Source organism: Equus caballus, chromosome 14, assembly GCF_041296265.1.
Source record: "Equus caballus isolate H_3958 breed thoroughbred chromosome 14, TB-T2T, whole genome shotgun sequence".
Taxonomy (NCBI): domain Eukaryota; kingdom Metazoa; phylum Chordata; class Mammalia; order Perissodactyla; family Equidae; genus Equus; species Equus caballus.
Window position 1 is genome coordinate 92,678,089 of NC_091697.1, and position 21,588 is coordinate 92,699,676.

Consider the following 21,588-nt stretch of genomic DNA (forward strand, 5'->3'; position numbering starts at 1 on the left):
TTGAGCAGGTAGAAGAATGAATCAGTAAATAGGAAGATACGTCAGTTGAGATCATCAAGTCTGAGGAACAGAAAGAAAAAGAATGAAAAAAAAAGGGGCTGGCCTGGTTGCATAGTGGTTGGGTTTGCATGCTTCACTTCAGTGGTCCGGGGTTCGTGGATTTGGGTCCCGGGTGAGCACCTACACACTGCTCATCAAGCCATGCTGTGGCGGCATTCCACATACAAAATAGAGGAAAATTGACACAGACGTTAGCTCAGGGCCGATCTACCTTACAAAAAAAAAAGAGAGAATGAAAAAAATGAACAGAGCCCAGAGCTGTGGAACACCATCAAGTATATCAACATATGCATGCTACGGGTCCCAGGAGAGGAGAGAAATGGACAAAAATAATATTTGAAGAAATAATGGCCCAAAACATCCCAAATTTGATGAAAAACATTAATCTACACATCCAAGAAGCTCAATAAACTCTAATTAGGATAAACCAGAGAGAATCATACTTAGACATATCATAATTAAACTGCTGAAAGGCAGAGACAAAGAAGGAATTTTGAAAGTAGCAAGTTAAATGGTGTGACCCAACAATTCCACTCCTAGGTATACACCCAAGAGAAGTGAAAACACGTTCACACAGAAAACAATTCCACTCCTAGGTATACACCCAAGAGAACTGAAAACACGTTCACACAAAAAGCAATCCCACTCCTAGGTATACACCCAAGAGAACTGAAAACACGTTCACACAAAAAATAATTCCACTCCTAGGTATACATCCAAGAGAACTGAAAACACGTTCACACAAAAAACTCATACCTTAATACTCTGTGCCATTCTTGCAAAAAATGCATAACCTCCATTTAATCATGAGAAAAAATTAAATAAATCCAAGTTTGGAGACATTCTATAAAAGAGTTGACCAGTACTCATCAAAAGTAAAAACCTAGGAAAAATGGAGGAATTGCCAAATTGGAGGAGACCAAAGAAGCATAACCACTAAATACAATGTGGAATCCTGCATTGGATTTTGGAACAGAAAAAGGACATTGGGGCAAAAAGTGGTAAAATCTTACAGGTCTGTCATTTAGCTAATAGTATTTTATCAGAGTTAATTTCCTGGTTTTAATCATTGTAGTATGGTTATGTAAGCATGTATTTATGTACCCCAGGTGAAAGGTATATGTGAACTTTGACAATTTTTGCAACCTTCCTGTGTTTAAAATTCTGTCACAAATAAAATGTAAGAAAAAAGAAGATCGACATAAACAAATAAAACAAGTTTAGAGGAGAGCTACTAAGATAGTGAAAAGATTCAAAAGCACGCTATATGAGGACATATTTGAACAAATCAGAAATGTTTAGCCTGGAAAAGAAAAAGAAGAACTGTGACAAACTGAAGGATTATCAACTTGAAAATATTAGGTTATTTTTTTATTTCTTGTTTGTTTTTTGATATGAACCCAACAGTTAGATACCAAGCCAGAATCTAAAGGATTCCAACTCTATGTGAAAAAGTCCTGGGAGGAAATATATTCTTTCTCACAGAGGATTCAAATATCAAGTGAATCAACATTTGTCAGCAATGCTGTCAGGATGACTCGAGGATTGTACAGGAACTGGAGTCAATGCTTTATGAAATTCTCTTTTTGTCTCGGTTCCATCTTGCATGTGAAGAGGAGGATCCAGGGACGAAGAGAAGCCATGAGGGATGTAACTCAAACCATTAGTTGGAATTTTTCTCAGAGAGAGAAAGCGATAGGCAGAAAAGCTGAGGTAGTTGCTAGGAGAGAGAAAGCTAACACAAGATAAGAGAAAGAAGTGAGATTAGTAGAGTGAGCTGTACAATCAGGAGCTATAAAAGGTCAGATAAACTGAGTACGTTTAGAATAAGAAGTCTAAGAGGCTAGCAAGTCTTTGAACAGGGGTTTGAATCACGATATGCATTAGAGGACATGCCCGGAACTTTATCAAGGCAAGTTAGATATTTCCCAACCTTTCAATTTCTAAAAGCTTGTAGGGAAGCATACTTTTAATATCTTTTTATTCTGGAGCTCTGAATAAATGGAAAATGCTAGTCTAAAGCTGCTATTCCTATGTTCATGTATTTTTTGTCTGCGTGTGTGAACCCATGTGCAGTAACATACCCCCCCACCCAGACAAATCCATGAATAGATCCTGACAACATCCCTCTTCCAGAGATTTATGGCAATTTTCTCTAATTCTCAGACAACAGGTAAACAGGCCCCTATATTTATAAACATGTTTTCATGATTCTCTTTTTAAGTAATGTAATGAAAAGAAAGACTCTCATATGATATATTTCCCATAGAGCGCTATTACTTCTACTTAGTTCCAATTTAGAATACGCAGATTTGTGCTCTACATTAAGAACATTTCTCCTAATATATTAAGCTAGCAAAATTAGATTGTTTTCAGAGGACTAAGTGATTTATAAAATGGGTAATTTAGTTCAGGAGCAGGATAATCAGAAGAGGTTATAATGAAGATTTGTTAAGAATACCTAAACTAAAACATGATGCTGAAATACTAAGAAATTGAGATACTGAAAAACTAAAAAATTGGAATCAATTTTAAAATTGTTATGTATTTTTTCATTAGGAGCAAAGAAATTCTTAGCTTAAACAGAAGAGAATTCACTTAGGCCTTTGCACATAGTTATTCAATAAATAGCCACTGATTTTTCTTTAAGTTTGAATTCATATGAATTAGCAAGAAAGAGAAAAAAGCCAGTGTTTTGGAAGTACAAAACAACCTATCGTCAGTATTATGTCATTTTTATTGTTACTGACATTTATTGATGCGTCAGGGTCCTGCAGCTCAGCGGCAGGAATAGCGAGATAAGATATGTAATGTCTTCACTGTCCTCCTCTCTGTATGGCATGACTGACACTTATTCTCAAGCACTCTATCCATCCATAGTCACATAATTGTGGCCCCAGATTAATGCCATATTATCTATTTAGGGGCAATTGTCAGGGTCGTATTCCTTTTGCTTCCACACTGGCTCTTAACTCAGTCCTGTATTCTCTTTCCTCAGCACTTTGCATGACAAGGCTAGGGATTCTCCTTCAGCTGATTTCCTTTACCTAAACCAGCCAAGAAGCCAATCCAAGAAATATAAATGGCTACTTCCAAAGACACGCAATATGAACCACTCATTAGAGATGACATCTGGGTACTCTCAACAGAATTACCTCTGGTACCAAATGCAAATCAAGCAGGGACACATTTCACTTACTTTGGCTTTATTTTAGTTAAGCATTCTTCAATTATAAGATAAAAAGAAAGCTGGAAGAATGTCTAGCACTAATTTCAAAAAGTGATGAAAACAGCTTTTGAAAAGATTTAAAGGTATAGGAAGGCTTCTTTTGTTAACTTTGAGTATAGTGTGATTCCTCGTAGAGTCATAGCAACATCTTGCTCAGCGACAAAGAAACAAGAACAAGTCTATACTGTGTTTTCTGCTTTATAGACAAAAGTAAATTTAAAATTTTATAGGCTCTTTTGGACCTTTCTCCAAATCATGTTGTATGATTTAAATCTAGATTCAAAAATTCATTCGTTTTGGTAAATTAGAATTTGCTCTTTTGTATATGTATAACAAAATTTCTTTCTTACAAATTACGACATGCTTCATGAAATATTTAAAATGATGAGAAATTTAGTATTATTTGGTGACTTCTAGGTATTTTAGACACATTTTGCTAACCATATTATTATGTAAAATTTTATTATATATACGTTAATACATAGAGAAAGCTTGAAAGCATTCTATAAACCCTCATTTATGTAAACTTACCTTAGGTTGTTAAGGCTTCCCTTTTTTCCAATTCAGATTATTTCCATTAAGGGGTAAATTAACCCCACATCCTTCATAAATTTATTAACTTTTAAATATGTTCTGTAATTAATCACTGACCTCCAGTTGAATTTCAATTTATATAGTTGACATAACCAAATATTCACAATATAGTATGATTGGTACAATCAGAGGATTGATGAAAGGTTCCAAGGCTATATATAAGAGGTAGAGGTTTAACCTGAAAAAGAAACTTTACAGAGTGATATTTAAGTTGGTGTTTAGAGGAAAAATAGGTATTTTCTAGGCAGACAAAAGGAAAGAAAAGCATTTGAGACATAAAAGATATATTCAAAGGTTTAGCCATAAGAGACCATGGAAAATATCAAGCAATTCAGTTACAAAGGGTAACTGGAGAGAACGGGTGGGAGGGATGCTGAAGGAAGCTGCCTCAGCAGTTCAGTGTCAAACCACGAATGACCTAACAATCCATGACCTCGAAGGAAATGAAAAGCACTTGTTGGACGTTAAGCATCAGAACGATATGATCGTTTACATATTTCAGAATTTAGTGAATGGATTATAAAAGGAAGAAATTAAAGATAGGAACACAAGTTAGGAGGCAACCCAAGAGATCAAAGATGACAGAACAGAAGAGATGAATAAAATAAGAGAGGAAGATGAAAATGAGAAAATGGATTAGGAAGACATTTAGGAGTTAGCCTAGAAAATAATTTGTGATTAAGAGAATATGAAACACAAAGGAAAAGAAGTAGAAAAATTTCTCAAGTTCATAACTTTGGTACCTGGGTGAATGGTGGACCTTTCATAGAGAATGGAGGTCAAAACACACATTTAGGAGATCAATTTTAAACACACTAACCAAAAGACAGCTGTTTGTCATTCCGGTAAAGATCTTTATTGGACTTCTGAATATATAATATAGGTCCCTAAAAAAACTCAAAGAAATCTTCTCCAAAACGCATTATGATAAAACTGTCAAAAACCAAAGACAAAAAGAGAATCTTAAAAGCAGCAACAGAAAAGAAGCTTGTAACTTATAAGGGAACCCCCATCATGCCATCAACAGATTTCTCAGCAGAAACCTTTTAGGCTAGGAGAGAGTGGGCTGATACATCCAACGTGCTGAAAGAAAAAAAATTCCAACCAATGATACTCTAACTGGCAAAGCTGTCCTTCAGAAATGAAGAAACAAAGACTTTCCCAGACAAACAAAAGCTGAAGGAGTTCATCATCACTAGACCTGCCTTACAAGAAAAGCTGAAGGTGGTTGTTCAAGCTGAAATACAAGCATGCTAATTATGTTTTTACATGTAAAAACATATAGAAATATATGACACATGGGTAAAAGTGAGTATATAGTCAAATTCAGAATTCTCAGTACTGTAACATGGTAATGTGTCAACCATTTAACTCTAGTATAAAGGTTAAAGGAAAAAAATGTTAAAACAACTAAAGCTACACTAATTGTTAATGAATACACAATGTGAAAAGAGGTGAGTTGTGACATAAAAAACATAAAAGGAGAGGGGGAGGAAAAGAGTAGAGTTTTTGTATGTGACTGAAGTTAAGTAGTTAGCGTAAAATGGACAGTTATATCTAGAAGATGTTTGAACACAAGTTTCCTAATAATCATAAAGCAAAAACCTACAGTAGACATACAAAAGATAAAGAGAAGGGAATTGGAGCATACCACTAAGGAAAATCATCAATTCATAAAGGAAGACAGAAAGAGAGGAAGAAAGGAACAAGGGAACTACAAAACAGCCAGGAAACAATTACTAAGACAGCATTAGTAAGTTTCTACCTATCAATAAATACTCTAAATGTAAATAAACTAAATTCTCCAATCAAAAGGCATAGAGTGGCTGAATGGATAGAAAAGAGCCAACTATATGCTGTCTACAAGAGAGTCACTTCAGCTTCAAGGACAGACATAGCCTCAAAATGAAGGGATGAAAAAGGATATTAGATCAAGTGGAAACCAAAAGTGAGCAGGGGTAGTTATAGTTCTATCAGACAAAATGGACTTTAACTCAAAAGATGTAATGAGATAAAGAAGGCCATCATACAATGATAAAGTGTCAATTCATCAAGGGGATATAACAATCATAAATATATATATACTCAAACATATTAACCAAATATGAACAGATTTGAAGGGAGAAATAGACAACAATACAATAATAGTAGGGGACTTCAGTATCCCATTTTCAACAGCGAATAGATCATCCAGTCAGAAAATCAATAAGGAAACTGGGACTTGAACTATACTTTAGACCAAATGGACCTAACAGACATAAAATAGCACATTGCATCCAACAGCAGCAGAGTACATGTTCTTCTCAGGTGCACACACAGAACCTTCTCTAGGATAGATCATATATTAGGTCACAAAACAAGTCTTAACAAATTTAAGAAGACTGAAATCATACCAAGTAGTTTTTCCAACCACAACGGTATGAAACTAGATATTAATAAAAGGAAGAAAACTGGAAAATTCACAAATAGGTGGAAATTAAATAATAAACTCCTGAACAACCAATGGGTCAAAGAAGAAATCAAAAGGGAAACCAAAAAAAAATCTTGAAACAAACAAAAATGAAAGCACAATGTGTCAAAACTTACAGGATGCACTAAAAGCAGTTCTAAGATGAAGTTTATAGCAATAAGCACCTAGATTATGAAAAAAAAAAAAGATCTCAAATAAACAACCCAACTTCATACCTCAAGAAGCTAGAAAAACTAAGCTCAAAGTTAGAAAGAAGAAAATAATAAAGATCATAGACTGTTGGTGGAAATGCCAACTGGTACAGTCACTATGAAAAACAAAATGGAGGTTCCTCAAGAAATTAAAGATAGAACTACCAAATGATACAGCAATCCCACTGCTGTGTATATATCCAAAGGAAATGAAATCAGGATCTCAAAGAGATATTTGCACTCCCATGTTCACTGAAGCATTATTCAGTTATTCACAATAGCTAAGACATGGAAACAACCTAAGTGTGTCTCTCTAAGGATGAATGGATAAAGAAGATGTGAGATTATATACATAATAAAATATTATTCAGCCATGAGACTAGAGCTTGAGAACATTACGCTAAGTGAAATAAGTCAGACAGAGAAAGGCAAATACTGAACGATTTCACTTATATGAGGAATCTAAAAAAGCTGACTCATAGAAACATAAATTAGAATGGTGGTTGCCAGAGGCTGGGGAGGTGGGGGAAATGGGGAGATATTGGTCAAAGGCACAAACTTCCAGTAAAAGATGAGTAAGTTCTTGGGATCCAATGTACGGCAAGATAACTATAGTTAACAATACTGTATTATAAACTTGAAAGTTGCTAAGAGAGTAAATCTTAGATGTTATCACACACACAGAGAAAAAAGGTAATCGTGAGGTGATGGAGGTGTTAACAAACTCTATTGTGGTAATCATTGTGCAATAGATACATGTGTCAAATCATCACATTGTACACCTTAAACTTACACAATGATATACATCCACTATATCTCAATAAAGCTGCAGAAAAATTTTAAAAAGTAAACAAAATAAATGCATAGTGCTTGGCACACAATAAGGCAAAAAAAGGGGGGGGGGGAAGGAAATGAGACAAAATCCAGACAGTAAAAGTAATAAAATTAAAAAGATGAGTGTAGAAATTGATAAAAATGAAAACAAATACACAATAGAGAATATCAAGAAGTCAAAAGCTGAATTTGGAAAAGAACAATAACATTGATAAACCCCTAGGCAAGGGTGATCAAGAGAGAAAAAAAGTGAGAGAAGATACAAATTATCGATATCAAGAATCAGAAAAGATTCATCACTACAGATCTCACAAACATCAAAAAATTTGAATAGCTAGATGAAATGCAAACATTCATAGAAAAAAGACAATTCAGCAAGTTGACACAGAAAGAACTAGATATAGAAAATATTAATAGTTCTACATGTTTTGAAGAAAACGAATCAATAATTAAAAGTCTTCCTACAAAGAAAACCTGAGGCCCGACTTCATGTGTGAAGTCTTCCAAGATATTACGGAAGAAGTAACACCAAACTTGTGAACTATTTCAGCGAATAAGAAAAGAGAGATCACTTCCTATTTTTACGGAATGATCACAATCTTCGTTCCAAAATTTAACAGAAACAGTTTAAAAGTAACAACTTGTATATAGCAATGCATTAGAGATCTATTTAGGGAAAATTCTTTACCAAAAAGAAACTTTTTATCATTACGAAGTAATCACTGCATAACAGATCAGTTGTTATTTCACACAACCACAAATCCTATCATTACCTCTAGAGAAAAGGCGTGGTTTTAAATTATAATATAGGTATATGATACTTTACATAAACATTTTATATAAACAATATATTAATTTATATTCTTATATTGAGATTAAAGTGATACTAAAACATAAAGAATTTTTTAAAAATTAAAATAAATTTCCCTGGACATGATTTAGGAATATCCTATGTGAATAAAGGAGAAAAGTGATCCTTGCTAAGATTAGTCACTTTGGGTCTAATAATCCTATAATATTAAAACCACATAGACGTTAATATATTTTACATTTCACTTACTATAATTGAACTGGTAATAAAGAACTGTTTGCAGAAGCCTCAGAAGGCAAATATTTGAAGAGTCAGTTGATTTGGACATTCTTGCACAACAGTTTATTTCTCTTCTTAAAAATCCTTTCAGAAATGTGGAGAGAGTTTCTTCTAACTAACATCGCTTCCATCAGGTCCCGTTTCTCAAGAAAGAGTGGGTACACATGTAATGCTAAAACTGCCGCCAAATAAGTCCTGTCTTGCCAGGGAGCTCATGAAAAGAATGGGCTGCTGGCCACCAGGGCTTGTCTCATGGTTACTCTGTATTTGACAAAGAATGTTGCAGAACTTTCTAAAACGAATCCTGGCAACTCAAGACTTAAATTAATGCCAGGGGTAGTAAAATGTGATAATACGATTTTGAAAAGACATGATCATTCCTTTCAGAAGATTAGGCTTTTAGAATTTTATATGGACAAAATACATCATAATACTATAATCTGTACGAGGGAGCCTTATTGAATCTCAGTAAAAAGACGCAATTACTATATTTGGTATCCGAGTTGGTGTGTGTGTATTACATAGCTAGTCTCCTTTGGGTGAATGTGGTGTGGGATACATGTCTGTGGTTGTCCATGTGTGAGAGATATCTGCATACATCAATAACAAGTATTTATTAAGTATATAATGGACGATCATAATTGATCAGAGGCAATAATGATATTGAAATAACTTCTGCTTAGATAGAACTTTTACTTTCAAAGATTTTTCATGTCATTAACTAATTTTTATCTGCACAATACATAAGATAATTAGGTAATACTGTCCTCATAAGATGGTGAATAGGCTATTCCTTCTTATTTAGAAATGTTACTTTTTCCTCTAATCCTCATTACAGCAAGGGAGCTGATTAAGCTTTATTATTATACAGGTTTTTTTTTCCCCACATGTGGAGTCAATAAAACAGGCTGAGTGCTCCTCAAAGCTGTAAGATCCCTGATTCAGAATTAAGGCATGTATATATGTGTGTGTGTATGAAGATTTGTTAGATTTCAAGACTACTAACGTACTTTATAAGAATATACATAGGAAGGACCCTGTTGACTTGTCTTCTTCTCATCTCCTTGTGCACTCTCTATTCACTCTGATACAGTCTTTTGATATTTAGGGATCTTATAGATGATGATGCCTGCTATCTCCCCCTCCCCCTAAAAGATCAAACCCTTTAGATAATGTGCCACACTTCAAATTTTTCACTCATTCCATTCTTTATCAAAATTTTCATGGTTCCCTGATTTCGCTAGGTATTTTTGTTTGTCTCAATGAGATAAACTAATTATGCTAAGGTACAAATTACTGTGAACTGTTTGCTACATCAACCCACCTGAGAAAACTGCATCTATCAAAGGAAGTGGAGAGGCACTAGTTTCTTATTTAAAGGGATAATTGGAGGAAATAGAGCTTCAGACAGGGTGGCAGGAAAGCAAACGTCTTCCTGGTAGTCGTTCAGTCATTCCCCAGGCACCTGCTTCCACCATCTGTTCATCAAGCTGCCTGGGCACATGAAGGCTGAGAAGGCAAAGTGCTCTGCCTGGATGTACTTACAGGTCACCGTGGATGAGTCCATAGATCTGTGGCATGCTCTGATGATAGATTCCTTTCAAAATCGCTATGAGGAGAATCACCACAAAAGCCGGAAGTCCCCAACTCAGAAGGAAAAACAGCAGATATCGCCTCTCTGTGTGTTCGTCGTTCATCACCAGTACGTACCAGAAATTCACAGACTAAGGAAGGAAACAAGATAAAATGAACAGGCTCTGGTCTAACGGCACAGGACACAAACTCACCTGGCTTACACATAAAGTTACTGACGAACCAAGGGCTCGGATCTACTTAATAACTGTAGTTTTGATTTGATTTTTTTCACTAGTTCACACATTCATTCTTTCATACACTCAAGAAATTCAGGATACTTCAAAAGTCTGGAAACGTTGGGAAATAGTTTATTTACTGTACTTTTATTTTCCTTAATTTGCTCTGATTTACTCTAAAGTCATGAGCATCTGTGATTGTCCTATAAATGTGGCTTTGAAGAAACATACACTGATATTCAAATCTACTTTCCACGAGAATAACTTCACGATGATAATGAAGTAAACAGCCCTATGTTCCAGACTTTTTGATAATTTTTATTTATTGAGAGCTTATCATATGGCAGGGCCAGACACTGTTTATGGGAGGGGGGATATAATTGTGAACACAGCCCCAGTCCCAGTCTACTGGAAGATACAGACTGCACAGAGAAAAAAGTACTGGGATGGCGTGGGTTTCGTAGCTGTTTTTCTTTCTCAGTTTACACTCTCTCCTTTTCATTCATTCACTTGACAGGAATTTATTGAGTGCTTACCAAATATCAGGGACCAGTCTAGGCACTGGGGATATAGCAGAAAGAGATGGGGGAAGTGTGTGCTTTCTTGAATCTTAGTTTCCAAACAAGTGGGAAGGAAATCATTACAGAAAATATTTATAATTATATAATATTTTGTATCTGTTACTTCTTACCTCATTAAGATAAAAATATAAAAGCGACAAATATAGAGAGAGTGAGGGGAAGGAGGGGACACATTAGATAGACAGAATAAGAAAACTGAGGCCTGGAGATGTTATTATTGGCCCCAAATCCCACACCTACCTTGTATCTAAGCTAAATGTAGAACTTACATATTCCGCCTTCTAGCAATCTCTTTCTGTGAGAGCACTTATGCTTAATTATCATTTAGTACAGGAACAACATTGAATGTCATGTCAAACGTATTTCACACAATAATACTTATTCACTGGAGAAATCCCCCTTCTCAATTTCATATGGTGGAAAGAGTGTGAATACAGAGGGATAATCTATCTATCTATCTATCTATCTATCTATCTATACATCAGTGGGATAACCTTGGGCAAATAACAACAACCCCAGAGCCTCAGTTTCCTCACCTTTACAATGAGGTTATCATAAAGATTAAATGAGATATTACATATAAAGTACTGAGCACATAGTCACCACTGGAAAATGTTACCACTTCCCTTAAAATCTTCTATTAGGATGTCAGACAGTGTGAAAGGCAAAAGATAAATAATTTAAGACCAAAAGTAATCAGAATACAGTGGAAACTCTTTCTACGTGATAAATAAGCATGCCTAATGTTTGTTGGAAGGCTTTCAGATGCTATTTACTGAGGCTTCCAAGTAAGATTCTATCTGGACCAAATTCACCTTGAAGGCCTCGTACTGATTGGGCTAAACCAGGAAAGGATACAAATATTTGGTTACTTGGAGATTTCTGTTTCTGAATTTTATTTCCTGTCAGCACTCTATATCTTTATGTACATCTGCTTAGATGTGCAAAGATGAAGCATGTTTTGAGTTGTTCCTTATGTAAACTTGTTCTAACTTATTTTTTAAAATTATTAGGCCCAAGAAAGTTTTTCCCCCCTCTTTCTATAATTACTATAGGGACATGTACCCAAATAAGTAGATTGTATCAAGTGTCTGATGCTGAGGTAATCAATATTGCCTGGTAGAGAATGAAAATTCACACAAAGTAAGGATGATTAGCCTATGTCTAAAATAAAAGTACTAATTATTTATTTTAAATAGATACATGTATGTAGCCATACAACGTGGTAACTCAGTGGTGTAGTGGGTGGAAGAATCAGGAAGGAGAGTATGGATTGGATTGGTAAATGACTTCTAAGTTGACTCATCCTGATAAAGACCAGGACATTTCTGAAATGTCGGCTTTTACGCAGATGGACATTAGTTCCATCACTTACGATCACTGAACCTTTCAGCAACTGTCTGACCTTTGCCATAGACTCAGATAAGACTGACACCAGGGTAATTGCGAGATTCATCATGCAATACTTCTGCTCCAAAGAGATCAAGGCACAGTGTGGCTGAATTCTCGAATACTCAACTAAGCAAAACAGGCTCCAAAAGTCATTAGTTTTATGTCGATTTAAAAAGAAATCCCTTTCCATCTCAAAATAATCCAGCCACTGAGGTATACCCTAAGGACAGCATTTTTCATTATATGTCTTTTTTTCTATAAAATGGGAATACTATGTAATGAAACAACATTTAAATATTCTAGAAATACCATATGGCCCAAACACAATCTTTCTTTTGACTAATTCACTAAAAGTTTTACTTGAATTTTAAAATATTTTAATATAGTTATGGCAGGTACATTTTGGGATATGCCTAGGCCATGAGCTCTCCTTCTCTGAACCCTGTCTCCCTACTCCTCCCCCAAGCCCAACACATGTAGAGTGGGCTCAAGACCCTGCACCTCTGTCCACAGCTGATTCGATCCAAGGGAGAAGCCTGATCCAGGCTGGGCCACTCATCTATCATTGAATTCCCTGAAATTTGGTGATAGTCTAAGCTGGGCAATGGAAAAAAGAGGACCTATGAACTTTAGTGATGGGTCTAGCCAAAAGTACAGTGAAGAGAGAAAGTGTGTTTGTAGAGAGGAATGGACAGAGAAAGCCTTCCATTCATGATTACCGTCCCTTGTGGGGTCCAACTGGACTTACAGTTCTTGGGTTCAATGAGTTATCCTATATGCTTATTATTCCTTTTTTGATTTGAATGTTTGCTTATATTAGCTCCACTTAGTTCTTTGTTGTTCCAAAAAAAAAAAAAAACCTTGATTGAGACATATATTGTTATTCTAAAGCAGTTGGCTTAAAACCTCCAGTTACTGCCATTCTCCAAACAAAGAAGATAGTGGAGCAATGACTATATTCCTTTTCCTGTAATCACTGTTCCTCCTTTGCAATCTAAGATAAGAGTATTAAGAGACCATTATGTTCGCATAATAATTTTATGTTGACACATAGAGACCATATGTAATCTGTGTGACTATCCAATGCTGGAATTAGCAGAATTATGAGAACTCAATACAAGGGTGTCACTCTCACCCAAACATGCTTCTCACAGACTGAGCATGGCTTACCATTCACTGCCCATCTTACATTTTTCCTGCTAAAGAGTAAATGTGAACTGAAAATTTCAATATCTAGGTCTCTATTTACATTTCTATCTCTAAGCTTTAAAAGTTTTGTTAGAACTATCTTAGGGACCATCCCGTAAGATGCAGCATCATCATCACTGTGGAGTTACGTTACATTTTTAGCCAAAATGTTATTATCCCCAAACTTCATCAGCTATATGAATCTGACTTGACTAGTTTATACACGCACAGAATTCAAAGTTTTCTAGAATTAATGTGATGTAGGCTCTGAAGGCAAGTCCAAAAGGATTAAAAAATGTTTTCAGCATTAGTAACATCAAACTAGCCACTTTGAAAGGGACAACTCAATAGAACGTTTTGCAGTGTGTTTAAAAATTAGTGAAGTCACCAGAGTCACATCTTTAACGTCAACTGTAAACACTGAATATGTTTGAACTGCCACCTTCTTATTTTTGTCAATGCTTATCATTGAAGGACAATGTATTTAAATTCAAACACCTCTCACAATTACCGGTGTTTCAAGACTACCTGGGTGACCATAACTTGAGAGAACCTAATTAAAAGCCCATTTTAACAAATTTAAAGAAAACTACTTGATATTTTTGAAAATTTCCTGTCATAAACACAAGCTATAGAAATACAAGAAAGGAAGATTTGCAAAGGTCCCCACATACGCTCAAAAGATAAACTTTCAGGTGAATAATGAATAATAGAAATCATGATTCTTTTAGATTTATAAAAATTTGAAAAGCCATGGTGATTAGTGACTTGATTTGGGTTTTAAACACAGTTCTGCAAGGATAAGTAGCATGTTTTTGGCCAGTATCATTTGGTTCCTCTAGGTTTCAATTTCCTCCTCTGGTAAAAGAAGAGGTTAACCTATAAGTTATCAAGAGTTTCCTGACTCACGCTCTGTGACTGAATCACTGTAGAAATTACGATTCCTTAAATAAAAACCCTAATGGCATGGATGTAGACTAGGGATTTTAGCAGCAATACAGACCTCATAGAACATCTGACCACAACCTCTTATTTAGAGATGAGGACGCTAAGACAGTGAGAGAAAACATAGCCTCTTCATACCCTGGGTTGGTTATAGAACTGGGAGTGAACATAAGCGCAAAGTGTCTTGTGAAGACTGACTAAGTTTAAGAATTATTTCCATAGGAATTCAGATAAATATTGACAATGTTATTATTTGCATGAGAGCTTATATTTTTGTCCTCATTTACTCCCACTCACTTCATATGCCAGCGGAGATGCATTTTCTTGGTGCAAGCATGGAGATAAGTCTTTTTCTCTCCCTCTGCATTTTTTCGCTAACACTAAACGAAAACTTATAAAGGTTTATCAGAATATAACGTCTGAAACACAACTGCGAGCTGTGGAAGATTAATTTTTGTCTACCTCATAGTACCTAGCAAAATGCTTTGCATATAATCTCTATTGATAAATATCAAATAAACAAAGATGTATACAATATGAGTTAGCAATTTTTATTGAATTTAACAACAATTTAATAATTTGGTTTAGTTTCTGAGTTTATTCATTTTTATACCTTGCCACAAAGAATTTTAGGAGGCTCAATAATGTTAGTTGATTTGATTGAATTCCTAATGAAGAGGGTCAATGGTAACTAGTGGAAACTTTAAAATGTTAAATGCAATGGTACAAAAGAGGAAGAACGGAACCAATATTTACAAATTGGGTAATAGATGTAGACACCACATCAAGCTGTATCTCATTTAATCAAGACAACTTCTCTCCTAAGTTTTATTATGATTTTTTTGTTTTTTACGCAGAAGGAAACTGAGGCTGGAAGAAGTATATTTCTCAGAATTAGTAATTGAGGCTGTTAGAATTGAAACTGATTCTGATTAAGATGCAAATGATCCAACTAAAATATTCAGATATAATTTAGGTCAACTATAGGTAGGACTAAACTAAAAGACTGTGTGTCTGTAAGCATATTAACTTACATTTCTGTACGGACATGTCTTTATTCTCACGGTAACATTTTCAGCAACGACTACTACTATTTTCTGACTACCCAAATAGAAAAATAGAAGACATAGCTTGTTAATTGTTTGATTATAATAGTTCATAATTATGCTTTCATGTGCTTCATAAACAGAGATTCATTAGTCTACTCGTATGATATATACTAATATAATATATATATATAATATAATACTAATAGGCATATTAGTATATTCTTAAAATATAAAGGAGAAATGTTTTTCTTTTTTTTAAGTTAAAAACAGGCTGCTTGAACCTCATAAATTTTCATGGTAAGTGGGATAATATTGGTATTTACCCTGTCATTTACTATTTGGTTATTAAATGTGTCACCAGAAACTTTGAAGTGATTTATAGCATCAGGTCTAGTTACAGATCATGGACACTATTAATTCTGTCATTACCATATGTTCTTGGTCATTCATGTCAGAGGAGAGTCTAAGAAATGTTACCACACATCCTTGCTCCAGTTGCCCTCCCTCTTTCTTAACAATTTTTGCATGAAATAAATTGCAAGGCTTTTTGAGGATTGGAGAATTCAGTATTTCCTGGGTATGTCAATTTATCTTAGCAATTATCAGTCTGTTGTCCTTAATACCTTTGATGTCCCCTCAAATTAAATCAATGACGAAGGAAAAACACAGCTAATTTTAGCATTTCCCTTCCTGTTGTTATGCTCTGGCACTAAGTAGCCTTTCTGCCAAAGAATAAATAATAAATATATTTTTTTCTTCACAGCCTGATTATATGGAGAAATTAAGGCACAAGATATGAATGCTCAAGTGCAATTGTAAAATGATTTCTAACTTTATTCTACCATTTACAAAATACGTTCTTCAAGTAAGCTTTAGTTTCAAAGTAAAACATTATATTCTCGAGTAAACTATGTCCCCAGACGTGACATGAACAGACTGCAAAGACAGTGCAAGGTTTGGATGTTGTTCACAATTGAAGCAGATCACTACACGATTTAACTTGGTGACAGGAAATGATCATAAAATTGGGTCAAATGAATAGACAGACAAAATTAAATTTCTATTTACCTATATAATATTCTACTATCTCAAATAATTTACTTGTGATTTATTTCTTTCATAGATTAACTCATGGTCTGGAAATCCATCTGGTAGCATATTTCACACAGATGTTAATAGTAAAGGCATAAGTTCTAGGAATTAATTCTATGGACATCTCATAAGTAAACAAATATTCAGAGTGCAAGGATGTTCAAGGAAACATTGTTTATAATAACTGGAAATAACTGGAAATAACCAGCATTTCATTAACAGAAGACCAGAAAAATAAATTATGAAATAACCATATTATACACTAGAAGAAAAAGTACATTAATATGTGGTAAATTTATATATGTATATACACAAAAATATATATGCACTATATATAAATATACACTATATACACACACAGAAGAATATACACATATGTGCTTGTTTATATATTTATAAATATTTGTATATTTGTGGAATATTTCTGGAGGGATGTACAGGAAACCATTAACAGTGTTTACCTTAGGGAGAAGGGTTGAGGGTAGAGCAGATGGTGGGGAGTGTGTGAAGCAGGGGAGAAATAGATGTACTTTTCATTTTATATTTCTCTGTAGCGTTTGATTATGTTTTGTACCATTAGTTTATGCTATTTCTAAAATAAAAGCAAATCAAAACAGAAAAAGGAAGTGGAAAGAGAACACTAACAATTAGGAAAAAAGTAAAAATATTACACGAGTTTTAATTCTCACTGTCAATCCTTCTTGAAGTAGACGTGACCTTGCTGTTTTAAGGAAGTGGGAAACCATTTCAGAGTGACCTTATGTGAAGGGCAAACAGAAAGAACTCAATTTCCATGGCCAAAAAGGGAATTTGTGAGTTGTCTGCTTTAAAAAGAAAATAAGCAAAATAACTTTTTACCATATTCCCATGATGCACATTATGACTTTCCTGTCAAAGAAAGGGAAAGCCTGAAGAAATACAGTCAAAGCCACCACTTACGGAGCTGGCTATGAGCCAAGCACGTACCTTAGGAAAGGGGTTCAGGGTTGTCCAGCTTGCTAAGGCTTCACAACTCATCAGTGTCTGCCTCACTCTAAGTCAGCCCTCTCTTTCCACTATAGCAAGCGAATTCTCTTTTGTAAAAAAAGGTGTCAACTATATTGGAAAAGCAAAGTATTCAACATGTTTCAAAATCTATGAAATATTCACCATTCATATCTGCTTGGCCAATAATATGGGAAAATATGTATGGAGTGTGCAGTCTGTGCCAGGCACCATTCCAAGCTCTTTCCATGTAGTAATTCATTTTCTCTTTCCACAATCCTCAAAGAGAGGTACTGTTACTACAAATCTGATTATTCAGATAAGAAAATCTAGGCTCAGAGAAGTCACGTGACCATAACTTGTTTACCAATAAAATTTTTCTTTAGCTACTCTAAAATATAATCCAATTTTTCTATGTGCCCAAAGTATATGATATAAAAGTAAGATGACTTTTCAAGATAAAGTCATTTAATGCATCTATTCTAAGATTGAAGATATAATGCAGATCACAATAAACAGTAATTCTGATGTGCTTAGCCCAATGATTAAAAGTTAATGATTAACTTTTTGTCATTATAAGCTATGCATACACATACATATATCAAATTCTCTTCTATACTGCTAAAAAATATGAAGTAGGGTCATTAAAATGTTAATATTCTTTCAATTTTTTCAACCCTATTTAACTACCAGGATTGGATTAGCAGTTGTCTAATCATTTACAGAGATGGATTCCAGTTAAAAAACAAAAAGGATTTTAGCAACGGTATTTTATAAATGGGAAAACACAGGTTGGTAAAGCGACAACCTCTGACCACAAAGTAACTCATTAGAAGTACCCTACCTAGAATCAGAAGTTATTGAATTTTTCCCTTGTGGTCACACCGCAAACCAATGAAAAATGTGTGGTGTACCATCTGAAATACATTAAACTTCGCTGGTCCTTTAAATAGTTTTCCCAACCATTAGCCATACAGAAATCTAATTCATTTACTAAGTGTGCGTCAGCCACAATCATATTTGCTTAAGACTTGAAGAGGAGACATAGAATATACCAGCCTCTTAAGCTGGGTGAAATCTTATATGCCATCCTGTCTAACTCCGTCCCTTAAAGCAGGAAATCCATCAAAAACATGTTTGAAAGTTGGTCATTTCCTCGTTTGAATATATTTCAGTGACTGGATGCTCTCTACTTTTAGAAATAGCCTCTTTAATTTTTACAGTTTTATTGGTTATAAAAGTTCTTGATGTAAATCAAAATTGGCTCCTCTAACTTTTGACCCATTTGTTCTGGTTCTTCCAAATGGAACTACATAGTCCACTCTTTCCTTCCTGAGGCAGCGCTTCTAGTATTTGTAGACGGCCATCACATCTCCCTAAATTCTTTCCAGGTGAATAATCTCCAGCTGCCTCAAAGTTTCTTATAGGACTGTTTCCTGACTTCTCATTGGCTGGTTAATGTTCCTGCCGAAACAAGATTCATGAAAGTGGTTACAGTGTCCCCAGGTTGTCTGAACACTGTAGTTTACAATGTAACCATGGCTCCCTCAGCTGCCTCCATATTGTTATGAATGTAACCTACGTCTGGGGTTGTTTTTGCAGTTACTGTAGTAGCTATGTTTTAAGCAATCTGGTCACACATTTGATTGCCACTGAGTTTGCGTTAAATTAAAATTTCAAGTTGTTTACATTAACTCCCATCACATTATGTTTCTTTTACTCTAGTTTTCAATCTGTCACAGTACAGTTTCTCTATATTGGATCCACCTGTACTCTTAACTTGCGCAGCTTGCTGTTTCAGCTATCTTTTCAGCTCTGTATCATCTGCATACCTGATAAGACAGTTTCCTGTGTTTTCACCCAAGTCATCCATCAAAACCTGAATAGGTCAGGGGCATGCACAAAAACCTTCAGACACCACTGGGGACCTCAGTTCAGGCAGATAAACAGCAACGTATACAGGGCGCACATAAAAAGTTCAGCTAAAGAATTTTGCAATCAGAGAATCCAGCAAATACTATTTTAATTGAAATAACTGAAGCAGACTTTTTTTATGTTATACAGTTTTGATTTATTTTTATTTTTTAATTGTTGGGAGGTGGATTTGGAGAACACCATTAACTTTCCATAAGTAGAGCTGCTCAAAGAGCTATAAAACAATAATTCTATGAGATAAGAATTATGACCCCCATATGCAGATTTAGAAATAAGCCTTGGAGAGACTCAATGACTTGATTAAGGTTACAAAGATGGCTGCAGAGCCAGAATTCAAACCTACATGCAGGGCTCTGACTGTTCCAACTAGTTCTATTAACTAAATAGTTCAGTTCACTCCTCCTCCAGCCCCCACGACTACAATATCATACTTAGGAAAATATCCCTTCCTTGAGTCTAAATGGTGGTCTGTCATAATAATACCACCTCACTTTGATACTGCTATACAGTGGAAATCCCACATCCTTCTTATTCAACAAGAAAAACGAATATAAAAGTGCCTGAATGCACCTGTTTTACATAAAATAGTTCATATGCATGCTCAGAAACACATATGAAACTATTTTTACCACATGAAAGATTTAACAATACCATTATGTAGAAAGCATTATCAAAGGCAGCGTTTTAGTTCAGCCATTTAATTAGTGACATTAATACTGCTGAAGTGGATCCAACTCTCTCACATTAGCCTCTTTATCAAGAAAATCAGCATTCTCTCTATTGAGAGAGAATTTGGGATTTTAGTCAGACAAGGAGAGTGCAAATCTCTCCCCAACATTTACTAGTTTCTCAGGAGCTATGCCAGGGGACTTTTGGAGTCCCACTCTGTACTTTTTCCCAAAGTGATCTCTTCCGAAGCAGGGACCCCATTTTCCAACTCTACGTCGACAACTTCCTAACATATTTCCGTACCATGGGCCTGTGTTCTGAGATTTAGCCCTGTGTTTCCCACTTCTCTCAAAGTCCCCATGGAAGGTCTCATAGGAACTTGACACTCATCATGTCCTAAGAAAACCTCATTATCCTTCCCCCAGTCTCCAGTGATCATTATTTCAGTTCAAGGCACCACCATCCGCCCATCCACCCATGCCAGAAAATTCAGAAACATCCTTGGTCCCACCTTCTGGATTCGTCATAACCAATCTCTAGATCCTGTAGTTCTACTTAAAAAAAAAAAAGTCTCAAAAGCCATCCACTTCCCATTGCTTCTGCTGCCACCTTCCTGGTTCACACCACACGTTCTCTCTCCTGGATCCCGCTAATGCTACTTACTTGACCCCCATGCCAACTCTTTTCTGCTCCCAATTCACTACAAATAGGGGGATCTTTCTAAAATCCAAATCTTATCATGTCACTCCCTTGCTTAAAATAATTCTATGACTTCCCCTAGGAAAAAGTTTAAATTTCTCAATGTGTCTTACAGGGTCCACATCACAAGCCTCATCTCCTGCAACTCTTTTATTTCCAGCCTTACTATACTAGATTTCTTCCCATTTTCTCAAATTCACTATGCTTTCTAATGTTGTACAGCTTATACTGTTTTTCTTGCATTGATTTCCTGGGAAGGCAGAGATGGATATATGGAATTACTTCCATTTCAGTATAAAGAATATCAGATATGAAGACCACTCTACCCAGATTCCTTGGAAAGTTGAAGGGGAGTTGGAGGGAGGAAATGGAGTACCAACCTGAATGAGCATCCAGCTAAACTGGCAAAGATACACGTAATGTGTGACAGCAGCCATGGCTGAACAGCTCTCATCCGTGAGCTGGGGACTTGCATATGCAGACACCAGAAACACAATCTGTAAGAAACAAATACTTTTATTTTTAAATCATGCTAAAATGGAGCAAGAATATTAACAAAATAAACTGTTTTCTTATCTGAATTTGATTCAATAACTCAAAGGGAAAATAAGTTGATTTGTTGCCCAAACTGAGATGACCAAGTCATTCTAAAAATGGCAATACATGGATTTTTATATTTCTAAAAAACAATGAATTATATGAAATTATGCTACATGTTACTTTGGGCTGTCAAGAGGAAATTCTCAAAGTAAACCTTGCTCTTATTATTGATGGA

The 21,588-nt window shown here is 35.2% G+C and overlaps 1 protein-coding gene across 1 annotated transcript in view; it reads right to left on the bottom strand.

Moving 5' to 3' along the window:
- The window catches only part of ADGRV1 (adhesion G protein-coupled receptor V1), a 510,967-nt gene that overhangs the window by 150,264 nt on the left and 339,115 nt on the right, over nt 1–21,588 (bottom strand). Inside the window, exons 85-86 of the mRNA XM_070233305.1 lie at nt 21,194–21,310; nt 10,014–10,192 (exon numbers count right to left, since the gene is read on the bottom strand). Of these exons, the coding sequence (XP_070089406.1) occupies nt 10,014–10,192; nt 21,194–21,310 (296 nt within the window). The remainder of the gene's footprint in view (nt 1–10,013; nt 10,193–21,193; nt 21,311–21,588) is intronic.